This window comes from Protopterus annectens, chromosome 4.part1 (genome assembly GCF_019279795.1).
Source record: "Protopterus annectens isolate FY-2018-M chromosome 4.part1, PAN1.0, whole genome shotgun sequence".
Lineage (NCBI taxonomy): Eukaryota > Metazoa > Chordata > Ceratodontiformes > Protopteridae > Protopterus > Protopterus annectens.
The window spans coordinates 814,293,701-814,308,684 of NC_056734.1; the positions used below are offsets into that span (position 1 = coordinate 814,293,701).

General features: G+C 39.4%; 1 protein-coding gene across 1 annotated transcript in view; it reads right to left on the minus strand.

Moving 5' to 3' along the window:
• The window catches only part of PROC (protein C, inactivator of coagulation factors Va and VIIIa), a 216,663-nt gene that overhangs the window by 89,939 nt on the left and 111,740 nt on the right, over positions 1-14,984 (minus strand). Inside the window, exon 5 of the mRNA XM_044070580.1 lies at positions 10,818-10,928. Within this exon, the coding sequence (XP_043926515.1) occupies positions 10,818-10,928 (111 nt within the window). The remainder of the gene's footprint in view (positions 1-10,817; positions 10,929-14,984) is intronic.

The following is a 14,984-nucleotide window of genomic DNA, read 5'->3' on the forward strand; positions in this document are numbered from 1 at the left end:
AGTCCGGATGCGTCCCATAATCCTGGCGGGTCTGTGCACTGTAAAAGTGCACAGACGCTCCTTGTGTCCCCCTATGGGGACGGCCGGGCTGCCTTGAGCATGCGCATAGACCGATAAGCCGGGACTCGGTCTATGCGCATGCGCGAAGTCCGCGAATTTTAAAAAAATATATTTTTTTATTTTTTCATATTTTTTTTCTTTCTTTCTTTATTTTTGAGGGGGCTGCAGTCCGGCAGCCCTATGCCACGAGCCGCCCCTGACTAATATGCATTAAAACATTACCTGTCTACAACATTCATAGCCCCCCCAGCTAGCAACCTTTCAAACAATTCTGGACAAAGCAAAGAAAAACAGACAAAAAAAAGGACAAAGGGATTTAAAACACTGGGCGTATGAACTAATAAAGGTGCTAGAATAACAAATTTTTCAGCAGCATGTGCTGGGTGAACCCATATTTTCTTTATGAGGAACAGACCAAACATACCAGGCAAATATCCGGACATTATGCAACATTCTCACAACCCCTAACCTTGATGCCTCAGTATAAGAACTCTGGACAAAGCAAAGAAACATAAGACAAATGCAAAATATCAGGAAAAAACTTTAAAAAATTGCTTTTATAAAGCTATAAAAATGAAAGAACAGGTTTTCCCATAATTTGGTATTACTTTACTTGAAAGTTTTGCTAGAAACCCATTTTTATAAGGGATAGGTCATACATATCAACCAAATATTCTACAACATTCTACCAGCCTCTTCCTCCCAACCACCAGTCTCTCAGTACAATTCTTTACAAAGCAAAAAAAAAAAACATAACAAAAGCTATTATCAGGGACTTATAGCACTGGTCTTATAAATATATAAAGATTGTAGAACAGGTTTTGTAGTACTATGCATTATGTGAACTCACATTTTTTTTTATGAAGGACACACCAAGAATACCAGGCAAGCATCTAAACATTATAAAAATACTAAGCGCTTTCACCCAGTTCTATACTGGGTTTCTTCAGAGTAATTAACATATGGAGCAGTTTCATTATATACTGTCTGAAATTAGCCTCAATAATTAAATTGACTGTGCTAATAGAATAATTACATACTTGTTGCTTTTATAAAAGTTTGGCATATAAGAACAAAGCAATTCAATATATTTTTATAGCCAGATATAATGCATTGTGTAATACATCATTGGTATAATAATCAAAGTTAGAAAATAAATAAATAAATAAATAAACAGTTGTCTGATGTCACTTATAAAATCGTCTCTGATAAATATATATGTATATGTAAATAAGTAGATAAATAAATAACTTGCTTAACATCCATAAAACCCTATCTAACTAATTTGTTTAAAAATACCTAAAACTTTATGTATAAAAATGTAACCATATATAGAAACACATATATAAATATATAAATTAATAAATACTGTAACTTGAATGGTGTATGTATATTAATATATATAAAAAACACATTGGTAGATTTTTACATAAATTAATTTTACATAAAATAAAGAGACAGTAATGATTATGTTAACAAGAGAGCATTTCCCTATCCAAGGAATGCCCAATACAAGGATGGGGACAAAGCATGTTTTAATACTTATGTGGGCAATGACTGGGGTAATATAACTGTACTACATGAATTCAGGTTTGAACAAGCTCCTCAGTGAGGTCCACCTGAGCTGGACATAAATAAAAGTAAAGGCTTTCCACCCCTACCTCACAGATCAGGGATAATATCTAATGAACATCAAGGAAACCTTTTTCAGGAAGTTCCCCTTTTAACTCCATTGAATATTATAAGGGAAGACCAGAAAAACAGGGGCAAGGGGAGAGGAAGGGGAAATCTAGGAGGAAATACATATAAATGAGATAACACAATTAAATAAGCAATGGTCATACATCAAGTTAGATACAAAGATTAAAATTAAAATAACAAGAAATTGGAAGATACTGTGTTATAAAGGTTTTAATATATTTAATTATACTAATATATATATTACTAGTGAGTACTTTTCCTGATTAGTAAAAGTTTTAAATTAGTAAAAACAGCTAGAATGTGTACCAACTTTGAACTATTTCAAAATGAATTAGAGAAGTTAACCACAATGTTTTTGTACATGGGGTTACCCTCACTATTTACTTCAAAAAATAGGAGACAAAATTTTAAGTGGATTGGGAACAAACTTTCAACCTTTATTAGGTTTAGAGAATGAGAATGGAGATGAATTGTTAGTTAATAATGAAAGCAGTGGAACTGTCCATTTTAATAATTCTTTGAGATTTAATAATAACAACAAACAGATTAATGATATTTGGACAACAATTTGAATATTTAAAAAAATAGACTTTGATGTATTTCAATTATTGGATGAAAAAAACACATTTTACTTACAAGACCGGGAGAAACCTTAAAAGGTTATTTAAAAAAGAAGACAGGTTGTAGAAAAAAACGTCTTCTGGTACTCGTTGCTGTGGAGCATGTAAGCAATGTTCATTTATATTGAAAGGAAACTGCATTAGTTTGTCCAAACCACACTATCATAAAGTGTTTTTGGCTAAGGAAACTGTGGCACTGTGGCACCGAAGAAATAGTTTATATTGCAATTTGTACCAGCTGTGTATGTTTTTACATAGGCAAAATGGAAAGGCATTTTCATAAGAAAATCTATGAACACAAGTATAATATTCTTAAGAAAAACACCAAACAGTTCCCTTTTTAAACATACCCTAAATTGCAATAATTCCATTGAGGTAAAGTTTAGTATTATGGAGGTAATACCACAAAATGAGAGGGGAGGCTATTGGGAAACCTTTCTAGAATACAGAGAGCCTATATGGCAACTGAAATTAAATGCATCAGATTTTCCTGGTTTAAATGAACAGATTTCAGTAATAATGGCCCTTAAGATTAAATCAACTAATTATAGTTTGATATTCACTGATTATTATTAGACCAGTTTATTTAAGTGTTTTAATTATTTCATGTTTACAACTATTGTCTATGTGTTTTGTATGCATAATGTTATACATGTTTTTTGGGAAAAGCCGAGCTCTTTTTTTTTAATTTTTAAACTAATTAATTTATTCTCGGGACAATTAATGTAATAATTAATGTTGTTTTTTACTGGATGTTTTTAGAGCACATAATGTAATTTATTTCTTATTTAAACTCCAGGTGTAAGTTACTCTGGCTTCTGATGAAGTTCTTTGGTGTTAAAACGATGAAAGTGTTTAACCAGTTGAATTTTTGGTAACTTATTATTAAAGTTTCACTGGTTCCTGATTTTTACTGACTTTTCATAGACTTTGTATATTGTATGATGACTGATGTCCTATACTTGTAATGCCTGAGTCTGGTTTACTGGGTAAGCTTTTGGGGTTTATTAGTCTTGAATTTTTAGCTGCATGGAGACACAATCTTTTTTCTTGGATTTATTGGTAAACTTATAAAGCTGTTAGAACAGGTTTTGCAGTAGCATCGTTGTGTAAACTCACATTTTTGTATGAGGGAAAGACCAAAACTATTAGTTAAACATCTAGATAATCTACAACATTCTCACAACTTCTACCCACTCCTAACCTCACAGCACAACAATTCTAGACAAAGCAAAAAATAATCATAGAATGAAGACATAGCATCAAGAATAATTGCTGTTATAAACTTTAAGATACCAGACTAACAGGTTTTGCATTAGCTTGCATTAAAATAGCCTAACATCAGCACATTCTGCACCATTCTCACATCTTCTAGCCCCCAACCTCTCAGCACAACAAATCTGGTCAAAACAATAAAAGTACAAGACAACGGTGTAACATCAGGGACAGCTTTGAAACACTACTTTTAAACACAGGCTTTACAATAGAAAGAAACTACAATCCTTAAAATTTTGATAGAAAAAAAACATTCGGAAAAAGCATTCCTGTGAGGGATAGACTATAACAAGTCTGGACATCAATTATCACAGATAAGCCCAACCCACAAGAATTCTGGACAAAGCCAAAAATAAAACTGTTTCAACCACAGCCCATTTTATCCCCCCATTCCTAGTTCTCTTAGCACTAGAAGTTTGCACAAAAAAATATTATAATCCTGCAATCCTCTTATCCCCCTATTTTTCATCAACCCCCTCAAAAAAAAAAAGGCAAGGCTGCTATTAATCCTATGTTCTCTTCATGGTTGTGGGCTGGTTAACCCCTGCTTACTTCCACAAACAGACCTGCTCAGCCCTTTTAATTAGCCCTGAAAAGGATAGTTTTTCAGGTCTTTTAAAAATTGCTCACATAAGTGCAGTTGAAAATGCAGCTTCCTGACTTGTCCCAATGATCACTGGAATTCTTCCTTCCCAAGTCCTTGTCTTCACCCTGCCAGTAATCCAATGATCTACCAAAAAACAATAAACAACATAGCAAACTCCTCTCTTGACATGAAAGAAGAAGGAATATTTGCTACACACATGCCTTTTTTAAAGCAGCTGACATAGGAAGTGTTTTACAAGGATCAATCAGGTCCTTGTTTCATCACTTACTTCAAAAAAAAAAAAAACTTACATCCTTGACTGCTGCAACAAATCAGGTCCTTGCTTCACTGAAGTGGACCTGATGGAGTGCAGCTTTTACCTGATATCACAGGAAGTTAAAAAAATGTTTTGATGTGAATAAGTATGACACTATCTGCCAGAGCTGGGCAAAGAAGGAGAGTTGGCTGTATGCAGTGGGGGTCCTTGAAAGTGGGAAAATAATTGGAGGCCCCTCCATGGCTGTGGGATCAGTGCATGCCTAATGCCAGCTATGCCTGCCACAACATTAAACATCTCATAGTCTTAGGAGACTTAAATCTCAATCCGCTACAAAACACAAGCACTCAGGTCACTCCAGAACAAGTACAAATATGACTCTGTCATTGTTCATGTTGGTATGAATGACCTGAGACATACCTCCCTGGACTACATGAAAAGAGACATGGAAGAGCTCTCTCATCATGCAGCCCAGGCTCGTATGACCCTGACCCTGAGTAGCATCCTGCCCTCACCAAGAAAGATACCTCTGTATAAAGAAAAACTTATCAATTTCAACAATTGACTAAGCTTCTGGTGTCATTCAAAGGGGATCCAGTGTCTGTCTGCCTGGGATGACATGCTCGACAAGCCGCGCTGCTTTGCAAGAGACGGCTTGCACCTCTCACCCCTAGGCTTTCGAATACTGGCCAAGGCTCTTGCTGCCCCCATAGTGTATTTTTTAGGCAAGGCTCAAAAGTCAAACCCACCTCCATAAACAGCACAATTAACAAAAACTGAGGGTTATGCTACTCAACACCAGGAGTTTAAATCTCAAAAAGCACGTACTCAAAGTGCTCCTCAGTATGGAGAACACTGACATCTGTGCAGTAACTGAAACCTGGTTCAAGGCTCCAGAGAGCACACCAGCACTACTGGGCTAGAACTCACGCCACACATTTTGGCCACAGAACACAGACTGAAACACAAAAGGAGGGAGTGTATCCATATTCATCAGGGATACCTACACCTCCAGGTTAGTGGAGCAGCATGATATCTCCGAGATCATCCATGTGCAACTAACATTGGGCAAAGCTGCAATGCAAATTGTGGCCTGCTACAGATCACCCTCCATGACCCAGGACCACCACTCCACCTTTCTGGAGACACTGGAAAACATGAAGGTCCTACCGAACACCCTGATATTGGGTGATTTCAATTACCCTACCATTCACTTGGAAAACTAATCGAGTACAAATTCCCAGGCCCAGCACTTCCAGGAATTCATAAACTCAAACTCCCTGGATCAGCTGGTAAACTCCCCTACCAGAGGTGAAAACATATTGGACCTGGTCATCACCAACATGGGCGACAGGTGTTCCACACCAGAGGTCAACCCGTCACTGGTTAGATCAGACCATAAACTAATCACTCTGGATGTCCACAGCCCATCACCACCCCCAACTAAGGAAACCACAGTAAAAAACTTTTCTAAAGCAAACTTCACCTTACTTAAGATAGAGGTGGTAAGTTTCACAGCCCCCACGCTAAAGGATAACGCTGCCCAAATATGCAGAAACCTTTACAAATGCACTCTATGAGCACCTACAAAGATGCAAGAATCATGCCATCCCTAGCAAAACCAAGACTCACTCCTCTAAGAGAAGGAAACCAGTTTGGTGGACCCCTGCAATAAACAGGCTATACAATAGAAGGAGGACACTAGTTCAGAAAAAAAAGCAAATCCCAAGAAGGAAAGACATCCCTGATCAGTATCAGTAATAAACTAAGGTCCCTCATGAAATCATCCAAGGCTAACTTCGAAAGAAAAATAGCCAAGGATTCAAAAGATAACCACAAAGCCTTCTTTAACTATGTTAAGAATCTAAGTGGCAACTCGCAGATATGTACTGAACTAGTTTAAAACAGCACAAAATATACTGAACCTACTGATATTGCCAACATCTTGGCAGATAGATTAATTGCAAACTTCACCCCACTCTCACCTCCAAAAGGGCCCACAACAATACCGGAAAAGTGTAGCGTCCCAAAAATCACAGACACACAGGTGAAAACAGCCCTTTCAAAAGCCAAAAACACAGCATCAATGGGATGAGATGGTGTCCCAGGCTGCGTCTTGCATGAACTACAGAATGAACTAACCCCCTACCTAAACACACTGTTCAACCTCAGCCTCTCCACAGGCTACATTGCCCATAGAATGGTGCACAGCAATGGTTATTCCTCTCCACAAAGGAGGGGCCACAACTGACCCTGGTAACTATTGCCCCATAAGCCTGACTAGCCTGGTCTGCAAGGCTATGGAGTGCATCATCATGGAACTCATTAACAAAGACATTGGGAACCTCCAAACACTTGACCCGACCCATGTTGGCTTTGTTAAGGGCAGATAATGCCTACTAAACCTGGTTGACTTCTTCGAGACAGTCACCAAGGCTATAGATGAGGGAAAGGTGGTTCACACAGCCTACCTTGACCTCACCAAGGCTTTTGACACCATTCCCCACTCAGGTATTACAGAAAAATTCACCAGCCTGAACCTAAACCCCTACGTCACGAGATGGATTGCCAACTGGCTTACAGACAGAACTCACACAATAAGAATAGCAGGCTCCAGGTCCGACTCTAAACCAGTCACAAGTGGTGTCCCGCAAGGCTCGGTCCTGGGACCCCTACTGTTCAGCATATACTTCTCAGACGTACAGGCAAACACAGGAGGACTATGGCTAACCAAGTTCACTGATGACTGCAAACTGGGAGCCATAATTGACTCTCCGTCTGACACGGACATCCTCCAAAAGGGCCTTACTGAGATAGACACCTGGTGTCAAAGTCATGGCCTCAGGCTAAATGCCAAAAAATGCATAGTCATCCCATTTGGGGAAAACACACACAAATTACCACATAGGTGGCAGCCCCCTTAATACAGAAGAGGTAATAAGAGATCTGGGGACCCAGGTAGATAGTAATCTCTCCTTTGACAATCATATTGCCAAAGTAGTTAGAAAATCCTTCTATGTGGCCCATCTAATTACTAAAGGGTTCGCATCTAGTAATAAAGAGGTTATAGTGCCCCTCTACCCATCACTCATTAGACCCATCATAGAGTACAATGCCCCATTTGGGATGTACCTCACAAGACACTTCCAACAGCTGGAAAGATCACAAAAGTACCTCACCAAGAGCATATGTCCTATGCAGCCTGACTGAAAGGACTCCGGCTGTACTCAGTGGCATATTGCTTACTCAGAGGTGATCTCTGCCTGACTTACAAAGCCATGTCCAACTCAGAACTGATGGACATGCTCCACCTAAAGAAATCCAAGTCACTGCGAGCCACGCGCTCTAGTGAGCTAAACCTCACCACAACAATAAATAGAACATGCTAGTGGGATAGATTCCTGTCACAGAGACTCCCCATGCTTTGGAATAAAATTCCAAATTACTTCAGGCAGAGCACCTCACTAACACTCTTCAAGAGAAACCTTGACGAGTGGATGGGTAACAGAAAATACACACCTGGGATCACTTCATTGGCTCTGCTTGACAGAGGATCAGTTAATTAATCAATGGGGTGGTGAAAGCCGACACGCTCTGGCTAGGCTTATAAATGCCCTCGGGCAGATAGCCTAATACCTACCTATGAACCTATCTCCTGGGTCCCTACAAAAGCACCACACTTAAACTTCTAAATGAATTTAAACAAACAACTTATAATAGGAAGCACTAGACCTAACTTCTCCACTTCACACCATTCTCTATACTTGGCCTCATAATCATTAACAACACATCTCTTACCGTTCATCTCCCAAATCTTAGTTCATCTACTATCCCTCAGTGACCACTGCCCCATTAGTATTAATATTTACCACAATTTAGACAAAATCCCACCAAATGTTATCACTTTTCAAAACAAATCTGAAATTAACATCCTCAGACTTAAATCATCTCTAGCTTCTTTCATCTGGATTTCAGGACTCTCTTCCACAGACCCCAACCACTCCACCCAGCTTTCTACTCAACTTTTAACTGACTTTCAAGACAAATTCATCTTAAAATCACCCATTTCTATATCATATTACAACAGCCTACATTGGCACATCCTTGTTACACAGGATTATAATTAATGTAAGGCATTGCTTATTACATTCCATATCACATATAGACTGCATAACCATCTTCTTGTTATGTGAGAGCTTAATGAATGCAGGGAATCACTTCTAACAGTGCACAACATATACAGTGCATATCACCATGGGCTTGTTATGTGGGAGCATGACGTATGATCAAGCTACATGCACAATTTCATTTACCAAATCTGTTATATTAAACTGACTAACAAAGCACCATTTATGAAATTATAGGGTATAGTCAGTCCACCCCCAATCTTTTCAGTTAAATACAGTTGAGCAAAAGCTATTTCTGCACTGTGTTTTGCCACACTGTTTTGATCGTCTGCAGTTGACCCTAGTTACTGTGGTTTGCAAAGAATTTATTTTGTCTGACTAAATGTCCTTCTAGTTCTGACACTCTGTGACCTATCCTTGACTTAATGAAAACACCTTTCGTGTTTTAGAAATCTCTCTGCATAGCTAGTCTATCTTTGGGACACGTGATTACTCATATAACAAAAATGTTTACAGTTCAAAACAAAGTTTAATTGCACAGATAAGCTGGAATTTAGTCATTATAAAGTACTGTTTTGTAATGAACAGTATTTTTTCCCTACGCCAAGCCTGCTTACCCCTTTGGCTGTTTTCAACTGCCTGATTCTCCGCTGCACCAGGTAGCCCCCTGACTTCTCAAGAAGTTGACTTTATGGTGCACATTTGTAATGCCTGGAGAGTAAGTGATCCCACAGAGAGAAATCAGACATGGTACCAGAATTCTGCATTAATGCAGTCCCTTGTCAGCATTCCTTAGCTATGTTCCCCTCCCAGTATGCTGACATTATGTTGTAATAACGGGCAAGTAATAAAGGCTGGCCTGAAGATGAACCTGCCTTAGGTCTTTACAAGAGTGCATTCTAGCCCTCCTACATGCCCAGCATGGTGAACATTCTAACTTCTGAGTTCCAGCCTCAGACAGGACTCAGCAAGATCTCCACCCAGCATGTTCCTCTCTCTGTCACCACAAAGAGGCACAATAATCTTTCTTGCCTGCACTGTCAAGTACTTAAACAGCTAAATATATTCAGGTCACCTAGATAATAAACAGTATTATGTAGTATTTAACATGCTACAATTGTGATCTGTGCAAAATAATTCTATTTACACTGGTGACTTCAATAATTACAGGTTCTATTCCATCTATAAATGGTTGTGAGGCGATGTGTAAAAGCCGGTGTGTCCATGTGTTCATGAAGCAGTCTGGCTGATATCCAGAAAGCTAGTCCATTTATGATACACTAACTTGAAATGATGAGAGGCCTGAGTAGTGTATTTTCAGAGGTTCATTAGCCAGACATGGTGTGAAGCCATATCTAATATAATACCCCTTCCATTCTTTGAAATGATGTTGAATGTAGTCATTACTCTGCGGCATGCTCTCAGCATCCCTTATATCACTATTCTGAGTTCTTTCACACTGTAAGTGAGAATTACATCCATTAATCATGTTGCCTTCTGTCCCTCTACATCAATCCTAGTCCAACAACTTTCTTTTGCTGTTTGACAACATTGCTTGTTATCTTCTGCTTTAGTACAATTGTGCATTAGCTGTATTCACCCTTTCCAGCTGATCTGCTTACGACTGTCTCCTTTAATATTTTATCATATATGTTTCAATAGTCCAGCTTTTATTATTTTTTACTGTTGTATTTGTTACCAGTTTTAAGTACATATTGTTCATTTAGTCTGTTTTATTCAATTTTTTAACGATCTATATATTCTACAGATGTATTTTATCACAGGGCTTTTAGCTATGATGCACATTTTATCTGATTTTTGATTGGATGTTTTAGTGTTTATTTGGTTGGTCTGATGAAGCGGATGTTATTCTGAGAAAGTGCTTACCTACTACAATAAAGGACATATTGATTTTCACTGCTGTGTGGAACCAGATTCTTTTTCTTTTTCTTGTATTCTCTGGTTTTTGCATCTGATTCTTTATTTGGTTCAAGGACTGTTTTCGTTTGGTAACTTTCTTTTGCTGTTTGACAACATTGCTTGTTATCTTCTGTTTTAGTAAAATTGAGCATTAGCTGTATTCACCCTTTCCAGCGGATCTGCTTACGTCTGGCACTCAGACCTCAAATATGGTCACTGGTATTAAACAAAAATGCATGCTTTACAATTACCATAGTCACAGTGTTTTCCTTCATAGTTTTCATGGCACACACAGTCATATCGTCCAATTTGGTCAATACAGGAACCATTGAAGCAGGGATGTGGGTCACACTGGTCACCATCTAAGGAAGAGAAGGAGACACAAAAACTTTCATTGTACAAAAATACATATTTTATTTAAATCACTTAATCTGTATTCTTTACTAACTTCCTTCTTATACATCTAAGTTGTATTATCATGCCCTCCATACTGTACATACAAGTAATAAACAAAGCAGTAAATTAATAAATAAGCAGCTTGGGGACCTACACACTTGTAAGAGTGCAGTTAATAGTGGGAAAATGATGGTACTGGTCCCAAAGAGAAGTTTCACAAGATTCCTGGGAGTAGTTTTCCCAGTTAATGGCAGGGTAGTTGAAATCACCCAGTATTAGGGAGTTTGGTTGTATCTTAATATTTGTGAGAATCTTGTGGCATGGTGGGGGATCTGTAACAAGCTACAATTTGGATTGCAGTCTTACCTAGTGTTAGTTGCACCTGGAGAATTTCAGATGCATTGTGTTGGGCAACTAGCCTGGAGGTGTGAATATGGACATTCCTCCACCTTTAGTGTTTCAGTCTTGGTTTGGTGGCCAAAAAGTATGGTAAGAGTTGCAGCCTGGTATTGTAGGGGTGCTCTTTGGAGCCTTGAACCAAGTTTCAGTTACTGCACAGATATCAATGTTCTCCATTTTTAGGAGTGCCTCGAGAGAGTGCATTTTGAGGTTTAGACTTCTAGCATTGAGTAGCATTCCCTTCAGATTTTACATGCTTGTATCTGTTACAGTGGTGGTTTTGTCCTTTGAACCTTGCCTAAAAAAAGGCTCTATAGGGGTGGCAAGAGCTTTAGCCAGTAACCTGAATCACAGGGGCGACAGGTGCAGACCATCTCTGGCAAAGCATCGTGGTTTGTCGATCATGTCATCCCAGGCAGACAGATACTGGATCCCCTTTGAATGACACCAGAAGCTTAGCCAGTTGTTGAAGTCAATCATTTTGCCCTTATACTGTGGTATCATTTCCAAAGCTAAGAATACAGCATCCATGGGACTAGATGACATCCTGGGCTGTGTACTACACGAAATACAAAATGAACTGGCACCTCACCTAAGTGTCATGTTTAATCATAGCCTCACCTCAGGCTTCATGTCCATTGAGTGGCGCACAGCTACAGTTATCCCACTCCACAGGGGGGGATCCACCTTGGATCCTGGGAACTACCGTCCCATCAGTCTGATGAGCCTGATCTGCAAGGGCATGGAATGCATTATCATGGAACTTATAAACAAAGACATTGGCAACCTTCAAATACTGGACCCCACCCAGTTTGGGCTGATGAAGGGCCAATCTTGTCTCCTGAACTTGACTGACTTCTTCAAATCAGTCTTCAGAGCTGTGGACGAGGGTAAGGTGGTCCACACAGCCTATCTGAACCTAACCAAGGTCTTCAACACTGGAATCATAGATAAACCTACTAAGCTGGGCATAAATCCCTACATCACTCGATGGGTTGCCAGCTGGCTTATTGACAGAACCCAGACTATAAATGTAGCCAACTCCAAATCCAGCTCCAGACAGGTGACAAGTGGAGTACCTCAGGGTTCAGTCCTGGGACCGCTCTTGTTTGGCATTTACTTCTCTGAAGTACAAGCTAACACTAAGGGACTCTGGTTAACAAACTTCTTGGGTGACTGCAAACTGGGAACCATTATTGAATTCCCAAATAATGTGGATATTCTACAAAAGGGCCTTACAGAAACAGATGCTTGGTGCCAGAGCCATGGGCTCAAGTTTAATGCCAAGAAATGTATAGTTATCCCCTTTGGGAAAAAACATGTACCCATGAATTACCACATAGGTGGCAGTACACTAAACACTGAAAGTGTGATGAGAGACTTAGGGACACAGGTGGACAGTGGTCTCACCTGCAATAACCACATCACCACAACAGTCAGGAATCCTTCTATGTGGCACACCTCATCACTAAGGGCTTTTCATCCAGAAAAAAGGAGGTCATTGTCCCACTGTACTCATCCCTCATTAGACCCATTACAGAGTACAACGCCCCATTTGGTATGTACCTCACAAGACATCTGCAACAACTGGAAAGGCCACAGAAATACCTCACTAAAAGAATCACAGGCCTAAAGCAGATGCCCTATGCTGAACATCTAAAAAAACTCCAGCTTTACTCTGTGGCATATCGTCTACTCAGAGGTGATCTCTGCTTAACATACAAGGCCATATCAAACCCTGAGCTGTTGGACATGCTCCACTTAAAGAAATCCCAATCCCTCAGAGCCATACGTTCCAGGGATCTAAACCTTGTCATCACAATGAACAAAACATGCTGGAGGGATAGGTTCCTGACCCAGAGACTCCCCATACTCTGGAATAGACTACCCATACATGTCAAGCAGAGTGCCTCCTTGGCCCTCTTCAAAAGGCACCTTGATGATTGGATGGGAGATAGGAAATTCACCTCAGGGATCACGTCAGTCACCCTGCTAGACAGGGGTCCAGGGAAGTAAATATTGTGGGAAGAAATATCCAGGGAATTGTTATGGCTAGGCTTGCATAGGCCCTAAGGCCGATAGCCTAGTACCAACTTATGAACCTAAGAATGGGATGGTCAGTGAATTCCATTATGGATTTACAGCACATCATACCAACTTGTACAATTTTTGTGACTTTAGTCATCAGTGAAGTGGACAGGGTCAATCCTGTGAATATGGTCTATTTGGACTTCACTAAAGGCTTTGGATCAGTCCATCACCAGAATTATCGTACAAAATTTAGTGAGATAAGAGCAGTTAATAAGCCTTGCATGTGGATGGAGAATTAGTTAAAGAGTATGGAGAAGATACTGGAGGTTGGTGGTAGGTCGGTATAGATAACAAGAAATCAATCTTAGGCCCAGGCTTTTTCACATGTTTAACTCTGACTTTTCACAGATCATGGAAAACTCTATTAATGTCTTTGCAAATTACAACAAGGTGGGGGGAGGGGTTACTATCCCATGGGGTATAAGCCTGGAAAGGAGCACAAGGAGGCTGCTTTTTTTCAACTCTTCAAATGGCTTGGTAATGCATCTGGGGACCTTCAACATCCAGAACAGGAAAATAATTTGTTGAGTTATCATTAATACTACCAAAAGCATGATTCATGGGGTCAATACGACAGGGCTACAGCTAGGAAATACTAAATGTGTTAGCTTGCTTAGCCAGATGTGTGGCATCCAGAGACTGGAAACTGATGATGTCTCTAGGCTGGATGCAAGGAGAAGGATGGGTGGAAGATGACTTTACTACCAGATTAATGGGACCCAAATCAATCTAGACATTATCATTTATTATCATGAAGATTGTGACAGAGTGGTAGACTGAGTTATAAGAATAAGTAAAACAAGCTAAGGAAGTCGAGTAACAACATAACATATCTGGTTGGTCTCACCACAACATGTTTTTTTTTTCACTTCAATGCATTTCTTCTGACATGCATTTAAAAAGATTGAGTTAGTTTTTTGTCCATATGTGTCCAATCCATGCCTGGTTTTATAGCCTCTCTGCACAACACTTTGCCTTTCTATGCATGTTCTCTTTTATTTGCTTTAGAAATGTGTTATAGATCTTCTACAATCTGTCTTTACTACTCATCGTGTGTGTGTGTGTGTGTGTGTGTGTGTGTGTGTGTGTGTGTGTGTGTGTGTGTGTGTGTGTGTGTGTGTGTGTGTGTGTGTGTGTGTGTGTGTGTGTGTGTGTGTGTGTGTGTGTGTGTGTGTGTGTGTGGAGTGGGGCATTCAGTCACTTGTGTACGCTGTTAATAAAAGCAAGCATTAGGCCGCATTTCTTGATATAACAAGACAGAAGGGCCATAAAGGTCTGTTTCGCAGCATGGAACTAATAAAATCAGACAGAGTACTGGAGTTCATGCTCAATTTATTAAATGTCTTAACAACTAAGCACTGTAAAAATCAAATGACAAAGCGTATAAATTAAGAAACAAGACATTAAAAAGTAGAACATAACCAATAAAATAACTATAAAAATAATGTTAAAACAATAATGCAGATCATGCGGGGAAATTGCCATGCCATGTACTATAAGCCAGAGATATGTTTTATGGAACTCTTGAAGCC